General features: G+C 38.0%; 1 protein-coding gene across 2 annotated transcripts in view; it reads left to right on the top strand.

Moving 5' to 3' along the window:
- SLC2A2 (solute carrier family 2 member 2) overlaps positions 1-13,639 on the top strand; it is a 29,589-nt gene extending 15,950 nt beyond the window's left edge. For both annotated transcript variants that reach the window (XM_030856956.2, XM_030856960.2), the window contains 8 exons: positions 932-1,056; positions 3,683-3,798; positions 4,952-5,114; positions 5,603-5,790; positions 8,236-8,340; positions 12,378-12,479; positions 13,148-13,351; positions 13,439-13,639. In XM_030856956.2, the coding sequence (XP_030712816.1) occupies positions 932-1,056; positions 3,683-3,798; positions 4,952-5,114; positions 5,603-5,790; positions 8,236-8,340; positions 12,378-12,479; positions 13,148-13,351; positions 13,439-13,639 (1,204 nt within the window). The remainder of the gene's footprint in view (positions 1-931; positions 1,057-3,682; positions 3,799-4,951; positions 5,115-5,602; positions 5,791-8,235; positions 8,341-12,377; positions 12,480-13,147; positions 13,352-13,438) is intronic.
- Positions 13,640-17,094: the final 3,455 nt, after the last annotated feature.

Here is a 17,094-nt window from a genome sequence, read left to right on the forward strand (position 1 = left end):
TTATTTTCCAGAAAAAAAAAAATCTGTTTGGTGTTTAAGATACTTGCTTAGAAAAAGCTCACCTAGTAAAGTTTGAAACACTGACATAGAGCATAACAAGATACTTACATTTCTTTGTGGGACAAAAATTTTCACACCTGTTCACTCAAATTCTTTTATTGGCCTTAGCATCGACTGAACTTTGAAGAAGGTTTTTGTGTACCTCACTTTCCCATTTACCAGGAGGAAGAGTATCAGATACCTGCAAATGTCAATTTTCATATGATTAATTTTGAAAATGATGTTTTTTTGCTATTGTCAGCTTTATTACATATTTTACATTGGTTGACATTAACTCATAGATTCTGGAAATATGCTGGCATACAATGACAAAATACGGATAACTATAGTTCTCTATGATAAGGCTTAAAGTAAAAGCATGTTTTAATTTACTTCCAAATAATTCATACTAGAGAAAACTTAACTTTGAAAGTTCCTTTCATGATCTATATCAACTAAAAACTTGTACCATTAAAAGAAAAGAAAAGGGGTGTCATAAGTTACAACTCCAGAATTAAATTTAGCTATCACCAGGCAATTATTCTTTAAAACAATCAACTTCTAGAAAACTTAATTGTTAACTATTTGAAAAGGTGTCAGAAGTGTTATCTTAAAACAAACCAGTCATCATCACAATTGAATCATCTCTATCAAAATGTGGAGATCAGGTACCTGCAACCCCAATTCTCCCATTATATATATATTACGTATTGTTAATGCTTTAACCCACAGACAGATCAAAGTAGCAATCATGGTTTAAGATTCCCCAACTAGCTCCATCAGCAAAATTAAAATATTCAGTCTTAGGTAAAAATCTCAGCATGCTCTGAAAGCAAATAATTTTATCAAGTTTTGATGCTAAATTTATAATTCTTGCTTTTCAAATTTTCAGAATCAAAGCCATGTTGGTAGCAAACATTCTCTCAATAGCTGGAGCTCTCTTGATGGGGTTTTCGAAATTGGGACCATCTCACATTCTTATAATTTCAGGAAGAGGCATATCAGGACTCTACTGTGGTAAGTCATGCACACGCACACACACACGCACACGCACACTCCCACACAAACACATACACACATCTGAAAATTATTCTGAAGGCAGATGTGGTTACATGTAGAGAATTTTTTTGAGCCTCGAGTGACATCATGAAAGGGAAAGGCAGTAGCATAAAGTTGCAGTCCTGAGTCAGGGAGGTTTGGGACCAGTAAGTGGAGTTGTAAGGGTATGTTCTTATCCACAGCGATGACATTTCTAGTTGTACGATCTAAGACAAATTATTTAACTTTGTTTCCTTATCCAGTAAGTGAGAAGGATAACAGTATCTACCTCCTGGAGATGCTTGTGAGAATAAGTGTTCAGCATAGAATGTGACTACAGCAAGCTGCCAAATGTGCTAGCTGTTATCATTACTCCCGTTGTTCAGTAGACAGCGGAACACTGCTATGCCCAGACCCCTAACTCTACCCTTAGGGCCTACCTGGCCACTGGTGTCTCTGTCTCTCCTATCTGGAAAGACCCTGACATCCTGGCCCATCTCTTAGACCACATTCCCTAGCCCTAAATGCTTCCACATGTAGCTGGTTGAAGGGTTAAAGTGGTGCTGACCATATAGGGAGAGGGAATCAGGCAGAATCAGTTGGTAGAGGAGTTCAGAATGGAGGAAGGGTGCTCCTCCTAAGAACTTCACATCTAAACAGCTGAATCACTATTTCTTGGAGACAGCTTTTCAAACTACCTGAAGCGACTTATCAGCAGAAAGGGAGGATCGTGCATTCTCTAAAATAGTCAAATCTTTTGCTTCTCAATCCCAGTGACACCCATTGTCCCAAATCATAGCCACTAATAATATCCATTGGGGGTGGGAGAGGAAAGGTGAGGGCACAAAACGGTATATAAAATATTTTTAACACTTTTACCTGCAAAGAGGAACAGACTATAATTCCATGAGTCTTCAATGATCAGTTGAAACAAAAGTCTAAGATTACTTGTCTCTTTTTGTTATTTTCAATGCTAATAAAAATAACTGAAAGGGTAGCTTGATCAAGGTCAAGAGTCACCCCACTTGCGGAAAAAGCTTTGGATTCAGAGTGAATCGATTCTGGCACTGTCTTTGTCTGGCCTTAGTAACTGAATGTGAGACTCAGTTTCCTCTTCTGTAAAATGCAAATAATAACACAATCAAAGAAGTCCAAATCATGATTCTTCTATCTTTTCTCTCTATTTTTTAAAATATAGCAAGAAAAAAATTACAAAGTATTTTTGGTAAAGTCGAAGATAAATGCTGTAAACATAACATGGAACAACCGATCACTAGTATAGCCAAGTAACTTGTACTCTCCAACCACCTTTCAAAATTATGTCAGATCCTATTATGAGCATTAAAATTGCTAAAAATTATAGGAAATACAATTTGACTTCAGGTTCATGTGACTTCAGACCTATGAGCTTATCTGCATTTTCTGTTCTTGGGGTATAATGTTAGGCATTACACAAAAATAGTACAGCCTAGAATAGGACCAAACAAATGGGTTTTTTTTCCCTTCTTCTTTAAGATCAACAGACCACTCATTAGAGTTACATGTAAAAGCAGAAATTCAGATGCTGTATCAATCATGCAAATGTTCATGTGATATTAAGAACAATTTGAAGCATTAAAAAATATTGAAAAAAAATATTGAAACAATTCCTCAAAGCATCTTTCATACATTTGATAGGCAGGCCGTCTCTCTAAGAGGAAGCCTCTGACAAATCTTACTTTTAAATTCTTAAGAAAATGCCAAACATCGCATTCAGCCTTGCTCATTGATAGTCTCTGACCGTTTTATGCACTCAGCAAATCGCTAGATACTCTGCCATTTCCAACATGACTGATTGCATCTGCATCTAGGAAAACTATAGAAGGCAGAATGGCCTAGAGCTTTTCAAAGTTCTGTATTCCTTTAAGCACCAGAAGTCCTTATGCAAATAAAATCTTTTCTGAAGCCTATTATTTGGAGAGAATAAAGAAGCTAGGTTTGCTCTGGTTGGAGGGATTGGAGGAAGAGCCTCTGAGTTCCTCAACCCCTTCCACCTTCCCCCTTGGCCTGGCCAACTCAACTGTGACCTTGAGGCACCTCCACAGTGTGGAAACTCAGACAGGGCTTGTAGTTCTCCACTAACACTCTATTGCACTGTGATCTTGGCTAAGTCGTTTCTCACCTTTATCAAGTAAAGAAGTTGGCCTAGATAAGTTCTAATTTCCTTTCATCCCACAAATCTAGAGTGAGAATATTATTGTGTTTTTAAGAATATTGTTAAAGCATTCTTCAGTCTCTTTTCTGAAGATAACCTAAGGCATTGTGATACAAACTCAATATTAACATGGATTTTTTTAACTAAATAAGACAATGCTATGAATAATTGCCAAATGCATGACTAACCATTCCTTTCTATTTGTATATCCAACTACAACTTCATTTGGAGTCGCATCAACAAACATTCTTTGTGTAAACTGTGTGTAATTGTTGGTGACAAGGGCTCTTCCTTCCAATGAACTCAGGAAGGGAGTTTCAGCAGAATATTGACTGTACTTAAACAGAATTATTGTTATTAAGATAGTCCTGGCTACATACACTTTAACATTTATGTTCATGTTTCATTCAGGGTTAATTTCAGGCTTGGTTCCAATGTACATTGGTGAAATTGCTCCAACCACGCTCAGGGGCGCTATTGGCGCCCTTCATCAGCTGGCCATTGTCACAGGCATTCTTATTAGTCAGGTAAAAACTCCCATCCCCTACCTCACCCATCCTCTACTTTACCCAACTTCTCCTTCCCTGATTGTCCACTCTCACTGTAGAATGACACAGAGGAAAAAGGCAGTTCCACAGGTGGTAGTGGAGGTGGTATAGGATTTTTAGCTCAAAGCTAAAGTACTACTACTCCACTCTTCGCTTTTCCCCTTGGAGTTGTGGTGGGATTGGCACTGGAGGTGACCTGGTAAGCCAAGTCTTGAACTGCTGGAGCTATTCTAGAATTAAATTACTCCATTTAGATTTCAAGGAATAAAAAATTTCAAAATTTTGCCTACCCAGGTTTCCTTTGTTCTGAGCATCTTACCTGCTCAAATTTAATATGCAGATGCTTACAATAGCAGTTCTTGTTCAGCTGGCTCTATTCTTTCCTTCTGTCCTACATTCTCAGAGGGAGTCCTAGAACCTCAAACCTATGGCTATCCAGAGGATAAACTACTTGCAGTCGGGATCACAAAACTAGTTCTCATCAGAGTAATTGTTTTATCTATGTAACCCCATTCTATTTAAGTTCTGGGTAATCTAAAAAGAATTTTTTTTTTTTTTTTTTTTTTTTTTTTTTTTTGCGTTACGCGGGCCTCTCCCTGTTGGGGCCTCTCCCTGTTGGGGCCTCTCCCTGTTGGGGCCTCTCCCGTTGCGGAGCACAGGCTACAGACGCGCAGGCTCGGCGGCCATGGCTCACGGGCCCAGCCGCCCCCCGGTATGTGGGATCCTCCCGGACCGGGACACGAATCCGTGTCCCCTGCATCGGCAGGCGGACTCTCAACCACTGCGCCACCAGGGAAGCCCTAAGAAGAAATTTTTTTAACAAAGGTCCAAAGATGCATGATTTTTGCTGTTGTTTTAGATATCAAATGTGTGCTTAAAAGTTTGGTTGATTCGCAACCTAAATGTCCCATAGGAGTTAATGAAAACAAATCTAGGTGAATTCTTTGTAGAACAAAGAGTCCATAATTCAGTTCAGATGAGACACACTAGCAGTAGTTTTCATCTTGTGCATGCGTGAGTCACAGCTGTCAGGAATTACTATCAAATAGCCAATGTGCTTTTTCAACAAACTGTTCCAGAAGGCAGATCCAGAGTGATGTGCAGTTGACATGCTTCCTCCCTGACTTCTCAGATCGTTGGCCTCGACTTTATCCTGGGCAATCATGAGCTGTGGCACATCCTGCTTGGTCTGTCTGCTGTGCCAGCTGTTTTCCAATCTTTGCTGCTCTTCTTCTGTCCAGAAAGCCCCAGATACCTTTACATCAAGTTGGATGAGGAAGCCAAAGCAAAGAAAAGTAAGTCTGTGGGTGGTTTTACTTTCTTCCTATTGTTTTGGAACCATCAGCTAATGAGAAAGAGTGTGCATGAATGGATACTCATGAAATTGGTACCAGCGCTTTCCAAATGAAGTCAGTGATTACATGTAAGAAGAATATGCAAGATCACTTAATATGACTGGTGTATGCCATTTTGCAACCATAAACATTCACACAAACCCAAACAGAAAATCCACATACAGAGACTTCTAAAAGACCTTTCCTGCATTATCCTTCTATGATAATGAGGATCACAGTTTTGTTTGTCATAAGATGAAGCGAAATGTTCTGCTTTTTTGAGAAATAAAAAAGCAGGATTTAATTTAACAAGAAAGAATTTCCAACACCCATGCTATTAAGTAACAGAAAGGGCTATGCAGAACTGTAGCTCTTTCATTAACATAATACAAATAAATTTATTTTTGTTTTGACCTGAGTTGTGTCAACCTGATCGTTTTGGGGGACAGGCTTGAAAAGACTCAGAGGAAGTGATGATGTCACCAATGACATCACTGAGATGAGAAAAGAAAGGGAAGAAGCATCAAGTGAAAAGAAAGTCTCCATAGTTCAGCTCTTCACCAATTCCAGCTACCGACAGCCTATTCTAGTGGCATTGATGCTGCACATGGCTCAGCAATTTTCTGGAATCAATGGGGTAAGTTTAAGAACGTCATCTAACTCTTAAGAGCAAAGTGAATTAAGATAGATGAGGAAAGGGGTTTAAGTTTAAATAACTAAAGGATACTTTAAAATGTTGACGTCACATGTCTTACTGCAACAAACATATTGAATGAGCATTAATTTTTTGTCTTGACTCATCTGCCTTCTAAAATCAACTTACAGTTTTTTAAAATGTCAATAATCAATGGTCTGCATGTCTATTAAGATGAAGGTTAAAAGGCAAGTCATAATGAATACAAAAGAGGGAAGAGGAGAATAAATATAACTAGAAGACTAAATTACAAGGGGTTTCCAGAGTTGAGTGTCAAATTTAGGATTTCTGATAGCCTAAGCAAAAGGAGTCCATGATTCCCTCTGTCTATTTAAATGAAGTATACCAGATAGCCTTGTGCAAAGAAGTTTCCTGCCATCCAAGAAACTTTCACTCTATTTGGGGAGATAGCACACAAAATAAACAATAGAGTGAACTGACATGATATTGGTGAGTAAGGGTAATAGAAAAGAAATGACTGAAAAACATTCTGAGTACTAAACTAGCTAGCATTTAGGTTTTGAATTGAAATTCTCGTATTATGCAGACTAAAATTGTTCTACTGACAATTAGCTACTAGAAGAAAAAAATTAAGCATTTGTTAAGAAACTAGATAAAGAAAATCATTTATCCCCTTTCATTGCTGTTAAAAATGTGGTTTGGGATTTTATAGTGAGCCAATCCTAGAGTCACAAAGACACTTTGGGGGTGACTGATGAATGGGCAGAGACTTGGGGGAAGCAAAGAAAGCAAAAGTTGAAGCATGAGTTGAAGCAAAAGAAGACCTGAGCCTCACTCCACAAAGTGAATGCTGCTCTGCTGTGGTCTCCATCCTCCTTTAACAGGTCCCTGATACTCATTTTTTATCTCTTAACTCTTTATAACTTTGGGGCTCAGAGACCAAATCTGTATCCTCTCTCTCGGCTCTGCTTGTATATCCAAGAGCACAACACTTAATCTCTCTAAACCTCCCTGCTCTAGCTTCCATCCCTGTGCCTGACTTAGAGACACTCAGGAAGTGTCGAACCACGCGCTGTCAGGCAGCCTAAAATGGTGGGCTGGTGTGCAGTGAGTAATCCTCTCCTCACTGAACACAGTCTGAACAGTCCTCCTGCGTCAGCCATGTCTGCAGGAAGAGGCACCAGCAGCAGGACATGTTATGTGGGAAAGGAACTGATGGAAGATGATAGAACAAAAAAGATGATGTAAAAGACTATTATAAACATAAGGACATAACCAAATAATAAAGCCTATTAGGGAGGTTGTGAATCAGATTTCTCCATCCACTGAGATTGGTGGAAAATTTTGGGTTACATGCAATGACAACCAGAACTCTATACACACTGGTGAGAGTACAAATCGACACAACTTTTTTTTTAAATTTTGTATTGAGGTATAATTGATTTACAGTGTTGTGTTAGTTTCAGGTATACAGCAATCTGTTATACAAATACATATATCCACACTTTTTTTAGATTCTTTTCCCATATAGGCCATTACAGAGTACTGAGTAGAGTTCCCTGGGCTATACAGTAGGTCTCCATTAGCTATCTATTTTATATATAGTAGTATGTATGTGACGCAACTTCTTTGGAAAACTGTTTGGCAGTATCTATCAAAGCTGAGAACATGCATACACTACAACCCAGCAATTCTATGCCTAGGTGTAAATGTATACATATTTTACCAAAAGGCTTGTACTAGAATGTTCATAGCAGCACTATTCATAACCACTCTAAATGATAACTACCTAAATACCCATCAATAGTAGAATGAGTAACTAAATTGTGGTATATTAATACAATTATACACTAAACAGCAATGATAATGAACAGCCTGAAAATACAACAATATGGATAATTCTCATAAAAGTAATGTTGATGCCAGATACAAAATACACACAAAATATGTGGTTCCATTTATATCACGTACAAGACTAGGCAAAATTTATCTATAAGGATAGAAGTTGAAAGAGTTTCCTTTGAAAAAAGGGTGACATTCAGGGGGCTTCTGGAGGGCAGGAAATGATTTATTTTTGATCTAGATTATACAGGTGTGTTTAGTTTGTGAAAATTAATTGAGCTGTACACTTAAATGATATGTGTACTTTTTTGCATGTATTTTATACTTTAACAAAAAAATAAAGTGCAGATGTACAATTTTCAGCTAAATATAAGGAGAACTTTTAAGTGACTGGAAGCTTTACACACTGAAGGAAGATTGTGGTTTCTCCTTCCCTGGAGGAAGAGGGTGGATAAAACCTTTTGGGAGTTCTAGGGACCCTGGTTCCATTGAAACACCTAAAAATAAACAAACTAAAATAATTCTTGCTTTAAAGCCATGAGTGCTAGGCTTCTTGATTAAGGCTAAACTATTATTATTTTGCAGATATTTTACTACTCAACCAGCATTTTTCAGACAGCTGGAATCAGCCAACCTGTTTATGCAACCATTGGAGTTGGTGCTGTCAACACAGTTTTCACTGCTCTCTCCGTAAGTAAAATATTCTACATAAATATTCTGCTTGCTCCTCAGTCCAGAAATGGGAGTAAAATAACCTTGTAATATAAAAGTGACCTATGACTTATTGTCCACGTGTGGTGGGTATGTAGATAGAACCAAGTGGGTCACAGGAAGAGTCCTATATGTGAATAACCAACCACTGTATTGAGATTAGGCATAACTGAACAGGTGATCACTGGTTCTCCTTATCTGCTGAAGATGTCATTTGTCACTCATTTGTGAATTAGTAACTCACTTGGGGGCACAGACACTTGGTATTTTTGTGTAAATAACTGGGCTCTTTCTCCTTTGCTCTGTACTTAAGCCCCTTGATATTAGCAAACAGCTTGTCATTTCTATCAGCATTGGATCCTAGATCCTCTCCTTCCATGGTTGAAAATTTTTATCCTGATATCTTAGAAAAAACATTTTTAAAATAAACATGGTCCTCTCAATTAGATAGCTAAGCCTCTAGCAAAATTAAACTGATTCAGTAAATTCTTATGATGTTAGGCCATTGGGCAGAACTTCCAGGTAGTCCACAAGGCCCTGGCTTCTGGTGATGTATATGACTGTGATATTATGAGAGGATGGAATAGAAGCGGTTTATAACTTGAAATATTATTGCTATTTTTGAAATGTAACTTTTTCAACTGTCAAATGTTATTATACACTTTTGAAAATTTTTCTCAACAAGGGAAGAGGTCATATACTCTTCTTAAGATCAAATACCTTATCTAAGGAACAATTCAGTATATTGACAGTAATAATATTTAATATAACAATCTAAGAATTAAAGTAAACAAAAAACAACAGCAAACCCCCCCATACTTCCCAACTAACGTAACTCACTTTAAAATGAGGATAACTGAGTTTATCTTTGAATGCAGATGTTAAAAAAGCTTGTGCTTTTTAATTTTGGTCACAGTGCTATATACTCAATATACTTTAGTCACTTGTTTTTCATTCTCTGCACATGGACTTTTAACTATTACCTAGAGTAGTCAATAAATTACAGCCTGGCTACCTAGATCAAAAGGCAGGTTTGTCCAGACCACATTAAACAGAACTGGACCTTGGAAAGAGAAGGAAGAACAGATAATAAGGGAACACCAGTGCTTCCGTAGAAATGCCTTTAGAGGCATTTAAAGGCATTCATGGCCTGTTCAATCCAAAAGGCCACTCTAAACCAATAAAGGCCTGGTACTAGGATGGAATCCAAGGGACTATTCCCATTCTTTTGTCTCCTGAGATAATATTTTTGCAAATCCCACTTCAACATATTTTTTTCATATAGAGACTATGATTAAAACATTTTATGTGTAACAGGATTTGCTATGTAAAGCATCATGTTATCAAGATCAGGGTAACCCAAACTCTAAGAATATCTAACGAGAAAACGACTGCAGAATTCCATTTTTGTCCTCCCCCCCCACCAGCCAACCCCATGGAGTGGGAAGAGTTGTTTCTGAAAATAGAGCCTTGATTATTTTGAATCTACCTTTTTTGAACTCATCCTTTTATTCTGTGAAAGTTTTTGCATGACTGACATAATTTTTTTTTTTTTTTGCGGTACGCAGGCCTCTCACTGTTGTGGCCTCTCCCGCTGCGGAGCACAGGCTCCGGACGCGCAGGCTCAGCGGCCATGGCTCACGGGCCCAGCCGCTCCGCGGCACGTGGGATCTTCCCAGACCGGGGCACGAACCCGTGTCCCCTGCATCAGCAGGCGGACTCTCAACCACTGCGCCACCAGGGAAGCTCCCTGACATAATTTTAAAAAGTCAACTCTAATCGGCTGTCTAATTAACCCTCCAGGACTACAGATAACAGTTAACATTTTTAATTATATTTATTTTTGAAAAGTTGTTTTAAAGTTCAAAGAAGTACATAAAGGACAGCCTCTCAGTCATCCAGTTTCTCTCGCCAAAATCAACCAAGGTTACCGAATTCTGTGTATCCTTTCAAATAAAGATGTGCCATTAGGAATATGTACTGATAACATATTAATGTTTCAACAGTTTGGAAGGAACATAATCAACCTTTTTTCTCTGGATGAGTACTTAGAGAAAGAGATAGACTTTCCCAACTCGATGCTGAATTATGTTTCACATTTCCAGATTTTCTTTTAAACTAATGAGCTGGTAGAAGGGAGCCTGTAATCTTGAGTAAGAAAACAAAACAGGAAGAATATAAAGGGAACTGGAAGGCAGCATAGGTCCAGAGGAGAAAGAGTGGCTCCAAGTAAGCATCCAGGATCTGAGTGATGTACAGTGTCTGCAGCGAAAATGAGAATTAAGATCAGGTAGACATCTCTGGCCCCTGACCAAATCTCACCCTGTATCACACCCTTTCCTGAGTGCTCACCTAGCCCCAAGGAGGGAGTCCAACTCAATTTTCAAGGCATGTAGTTTTAGAGTTTATAATCCTATTAGCAATAATTGTTCAGAAATAGAAGAAACAGACACAGTAAAAGCCCTTATTCCTGAAGAAATCCTCCAGTTTTCTTGGCAGCTTGACATGGTGTCATCAAATCAGATTTAAAAGTCATAATTAAAGAGTCAAAATATATAGAGAAATTTTATGAACTTGAGAAAGGTTTGTTTTTCCCACTTTCTTCTCAACAATTAAACGTGGGCTCCTTGCTTCCCTGGTGGCCCAGTGGTGAAGAAGCCGCCTTCCAATGCAGGGGACGCGGGTTTGATCCCTGGTCAGGGAACTAAGATCCCACATGCCACGGGGCAACTAAGCCCATGAGCCACAACTACTGAAGCCCGCACGCCCTAGAGCCCATGCTCCGCGACTACTGAGCTCGAGCGCCTCAACAAGACAGCCCACGTACCGCAAACTACAGAGCCCACACGCTCTGGAACCCGCACGCCTCAACTAGGGAGAGAAAACCTGCACACCACAACTAAGAGAGAAGCCCACACACCACAACAAAAGATCCCGCATGCTGCAACTAAGACCCCACAGAGCCAAAAAAATTAAAAAAAAATTTTTTTTTAATGTGGCTCCTTGCTTACCACCCTGAAGTGATTTGAAACTCTAATACGAAATGTCTCTGAGATGAAAGGGGCTTTCATTGTAGGTGAAAAGAAATGTTTCTCAGATATTTTCAGAGCCAAAGCTCACTATACTAAGGGTATTGGATTGCTGTTGATTTACTGATAGATTTATGAGCCTAACCAATTTACTCACTGAAGTGAGAAATTATGACAAGTAGTTTTTGTGTGTGTGACTCTCCAACCTTGGCAGTATTCCAAGGATCAAGCAAGAGTCTATTCAACAAACTCTGGTCCTGGCTAATTGTAAATCTTAACCATTAGTGCAAAGATCCACAGACCCACAGGAATCGACACCAAATCTCCTGAATTAGGATAAGAAAGCACTTTAACCTTTTGCTTTAAAGTCATACTTTTCAAGTGGATAGTTCATGACCAGCACCAGGTACATTTAGGCTCACCAGAAAAATGCGGACCTGACTATTTTGGTAAGGCCATCAAACTCTGTATGCTGCCCCTGAGTGGACACAGTTTGACTTTACTTGCAGTAAGAAAGTTGGATGAGAATAGTTAACACATCAACAGTTGTACTGTTTCAGGGGTCTGCAGTGCTCAAACCCTTGCAATTATAACTTAGGATAATTATCAGAAGGGAAATTAACATCATTTTTATGTAGGACCCTTCGTATTTTAAGTCTACAGGAAATATATTGGGAGAGGTCCAAGAGGTCCAGTCTCTAAATATGGCACCCAAAATGATAAACATCAGGTGGTGGTAATGCTATGGTTCTTTCTCTAGAATGGCCTGTTCAAATCAATGTGACGAAAGGAAGCCAGTAGTTGTAAATCACCTCTGTTCACTGAGAACAGCTTTGCCACCCCAGGCAAGAGTCACCCCCCTCCTGAGTTCCACATCTGTAAACGGAATAACAGAACGGCCTCTTTCCAGCTGTATAAATTAAAATGATCTCTTTGGCAGTAAAAACGATTTAAGTATAAAGCCAATATGTTTTAAATTTTTCCTAGGTATTCCTTGTGGAGAAGGCAGGGCGACGCTCTCTGTTTTTAATCGGAATGAGTGGGATGTTTGTTTGTGCCATCTTCATGTCGGTGGGACTTGTGCTACTGGTGAGTTTGGTGCCTGCACTGAGATTTTTGGTTACCATGTGATAGCACTTCTGAGCTGCAGGTTAAATGTTTGAGATTGACTTACGAAATAAAGCAAGAGGAACAGCATATAATACAAAGGAGAAGTGTAAAGAAAAAGAGAACTAGTTTAGGGGTTTAAATATAGAACATCAGCAGGTAAACTGTGCTTGTTACCCAGAGAGGCAGTGTATATAATAGTAGAGCACAAGCTCTGGGATTAGCCCAACCAGGTTCTAATCCTGGCTCTGCCACTTGGCTGCCTGTGTGACCTTGGACAAGTACCTAGACCTTTCCAGCCCAGCACCAGCACACACTACTTTACAGGAGGTCATGCATCCTGTCTAGCAACCTTGGTATGAGTAGAAGCAAAGGTCACTGGATCCTTGCTTTTCCTCTTTCACAGAAAAAGAGTGACTAAGAGTCATGGAAAATCCTAATCCAGAGGATTTCCTATAGCACAAAAGATTTAAGGATGACTAAAACTAGAATAAACTTGTCTACGACTAGAATAACTTATACTTAATTGAATATAAACACATCAAGAAGGGAGCTATGTCATCTCTGAACTCATTGAGAATCTACCTAGCTAAAGGAAGAAGCAGTCAATGTCAGTTCCACTTTTGCTTTGTTTTTTGTTTTCTCCTCAGAATAAATTGGCTTGGATGAGTTACGTGAGCATGACAGCCATCTTCCTCTTTGTCAGTTTTTTTGAAATTGGACCAGGCCCCATCCCCTGGTTCATGGTGGCTGAGTTTTTTAGTCAAGGACCACGCCCTGCTGCTTTAGCAATGGCTGCGTTCAGCAACTGGACCTGCAATTTCATGATAGCTCTGTGTTTCCAGTACATTGCGGTAAGCAGCCTAATACTGTACAAATTTACTGAACAGAAGATAAGGTTGAAGAGCTGCTAATTGGAACTCTGTTTATTCTCTGTGCAGGACTTCTGTGGACCTTATGTGTTTTTCCTCTTTGCTGGTGTAGTCCTGGCCTTTACTCTGTTTACATTTTTCAAAGTTCCAGAAACCAAAGGAAAGTCCTTTGAGGAAATCGCAGCAGAGTTCCGAAAGAAGAGTGCTTCAACCAAAGCACCAAAAGCTGCTGTAGAAATGGAATTCCTTGGAGCTACAGAGACTGTGTAAAGATAACATACTTTTTGACAGGAACAGAAACAGGAAGGAAGCAGTGTTTTTTAAATGACAAGTTTTTTGAGAATTCTATATCTACATCTTGAAGTACTGTTTTATTTTTTAAAGAGATGTTATAGGCTTTGATCAGAAATGTCATCAAATATTACAAAGAAAGTATTTTTTTAACTTCGAGAATCTATTTTGAGTGGTAAGACTCTATAATTAAGTAAACCAAAAAGTCTAGCTCATTTTGGTACACTAAATGGCAAGTACATTCTAATGTTCTTAGTGCTGTCCTTTACAACAAGAGTATCCTGAAGTTGAAGCAGTTTCAGAGTTATTGCACATGACTAGAAACACGTGACTAGAAACCTGAAGACACAACCAATATTTACATATTTAAATATTTACATATTTAAATACAATTAAGTTGGAATTTTCCTACCTGCAGACCTCATATCAATACTAAGGGAGATATGACTAGTGGCAGTAAGGGCCATGTTAAAATTGATAACTTTTCCAGTTTTTCCCCTCAGCTTCTTTCTTGTGCATTAGAATTTGTGTTGTGCTTAAAAAGTTTTTTCTGTTATTTTTCATGTGGAATAGTTTATTAAGCACATTAAAATATGGTTATAAACAAAAACTTTTATTTTGGGTAGGCTTACCAAAATCTTTCAGTATTTGGGGAAAAATTTTTTTTTTGTTACTTTGATGACCAAATGGTTTTTGTAAGATTAAACACTAAAAGGTTTTACCTGGTCATTTAGCATGGGTTATCAGTTAATATTAACAGCTATTATAAACCCATGTTAATTCCTTGCTGGTTCAATCCTTTGAGCTATAGTTTGTTTTGCGTTTTAACTGAGCACAGCTTGTTTTTCTGAGTTGTGTTATAAAATATACTCAAACAGTGATAAATCAAACACTTTGTGTATCTCCTCAAACCCCAAATAAGATACAACAGTCTAACCTAGGAAATTGGAAGTAAAAGATTGCTCTGTTTGTTAAAAAATATTTTCTGAATTCTTATGTTTTAAAATAGAGTTGAAAAGGTAAGGTTGGAAGATCCTGAGGGCAGCCTCCTGAAAATTCATGAATGTTTAATTTCAGACTTGATCAATATCCTTTTTTAATTTTCTTGAAAAGACTTGAGTTGCCTAACACAAAACAATCATCCCATTTGACGTTTCCTTTTTTGCCTTAGCAGTATATGGATGCTATCTAAGCTGTTCTCTTGCAATTGCTACCATTTATTGTACACTACCTATGTGCCAGGCACTGTTACAAGTGCTTTTATGTGGACAAATTGGAAATACACAGATAATTGAACAGACTTTCACTTACAGTCAATTTTGCAAGTATGGAAATACAGTTCTGATGGATACCAAAGGCTTAGCAGGGAGCTAAAGTATCCCCAGGCTGTTTTCCTCACAAAGCAGAGCACTGAATCAATCTTTTTTACATTTGCTTTAATGTGCATGAAAAAAAGGCACTTTTTAAAAAGTTCTCTTTAAGAGTGGGAAAAACAATACTGAACACTTGGTGGGGGTTGTTTGTTTTTTCTTTTTTTTTTTTTCCTTTATTTTTCTTTCCTTTTTTTGACCAAAGGTGTTTACCTTTACGTAATTTGACATTCCAAACAACATGAAATTATTTCTTTTCACTTTGATTTTTGTTTCCTCTGGGCCAATTTGGGATAAACTACTTTCACTTAGGACTTCAGAACAGAGTCACAGTGAGCTTAAATAGTTCAGTAGAGCTTTTTGCTAAACTGTGAACTCTGTTAAAAAAAAAAAAAAAGTAGGGACTCTGAGTAGGGCAGGAGCAGGAAAATGGCTCATCTTGCGGCTCCTGTCTTCTTCAGGATGCTGAAGCATCAGCGTGCTGATGGCCTTTGAGAAGCCCAAAGTTGCACTGGTAAAGAAATTTAACATATTTATAGGTGATAAATGTGATTTATTCACATTCTTTAATCACTATTCCTGACCTCATTTAGAATAAAGTAGTAAAGGTTTAAATAAAGAACCCAAAAGACCCCTTTTAAGTTTTAATTAATTATTCTGATTGACCACAAATACCAAAAATTCGGACCCTGCAGTTTTCTGCCTCAGAGAAATGTAAATGGCATACATTGTTTCCCTTTCAGAGATACAAGTGAGTTGAAAAGAAACATTAAGATGAAATAAGAGGCTAAGACAAAGGAACTAGCTTAACCTGATAAAAGAAACTCCTAGGTTTTCAACAATATTCATCATAATATATAATAATATCGGCACTAATTAATCAGATTTAATCCCAGGGAAATTAGACGTGTGTTTGAATGTTTAATTTTCATAGTATGCTACTGTTCTTGTGGAATTATTTTCATACTCTAACATCCTCACAAATGTGATTTTCTCTTAGCTTGCTCGGAGCATGATTACACTTCTTGATCTGGCCACTCATCTGCTAGATCTAGTGTTGCCCACTGTCGTGACACCAATGCACGGATCTTCTCTCACTTCCTTCTCCCCACTCTCCTCTACACGATCAGCACAGTAGTGCATGCTGAGTTGAGACACAGTAAGAGAAAGCCCCTCCTCAAGGAGCTCAGTCTATTGAGGAGCTCAGGAAGACCAGGGTATAAACATCCCCATCTTCATCTTTTTCCTTCCATGAACCTCAAACTGAAGGCCTCTTTTGTAAAGAGGGCGCAATCATATACCTACCTCAGAGAGTTGTTGTGAAGATTAAATGTAAAGTGCTAAGCAGAGTGTCTGGTACAAAGGGGGCGCTCAATAAATGTTACCTAGAATTAGTATTCATGAAGATAGTGTTAGGATACAGGACTACCATATATAAGATAGTTCCAATTTTTTGTTTTGAATAAAAAAAGTTTTATAAATTCAAGATAATATTTTCTTACTTCAAGCAACAGTCTCATGATGACAAGGGAATGTTAAGAATTAGGGTAGATATTAGGCTATCTAATTCTTAAACCCATACCTGATATTTCTAAGTAGGTTGTAAGAGTTTCTATTGTATTTTTTAAACTTGCTTTTGCCTAAGTTATTTTTTAAGAGGTCTATATGTAATATTATTTCTTTGGATAATACTAAGTACAAAATAAAATGCTATATATCATATTTAAATGTAATTTAATAGGATTAAATCACGGGGCAAGACCAAACCTTGATAATCCTCAAAAACTGCAAAAGTGTATAAACCAGTATACATGCATAAGCTACTTCTTCTTGCTAGCTTATTGTTGCAAACGTAGCAAATAAAGCAGTATTAGGCAATATCTTGTGCTTACAGTGTCCTAAGCAAAGGTGCTGAGTAAAGTATATATAATTTTTCATTACAATTCTGTATTAGTGACCTGAGGAGAAAAGGTTTATTGTCAACCACTCTGAGCCATCTGCTGGTGTTTTTACTGCTTTCTAATTGAGTGCACATTAGAAAGAATCATCATGAAAATAAACTTG

The sequence above is a fragment of the Globicephala melas genome, chromosome 4, assembly GCF_963455315.2.
Source record: "Globicephala melas chromosome 4, mGloMel1.2, whole genome shotgun sequence".
Taxonomy (NCBI): domain Eukaryota; kingdom Metazoa; phylum Chordata; class Mammalia; order Artiodactyla; family Delphinidae; genus Globicephala; species Globicephala melas.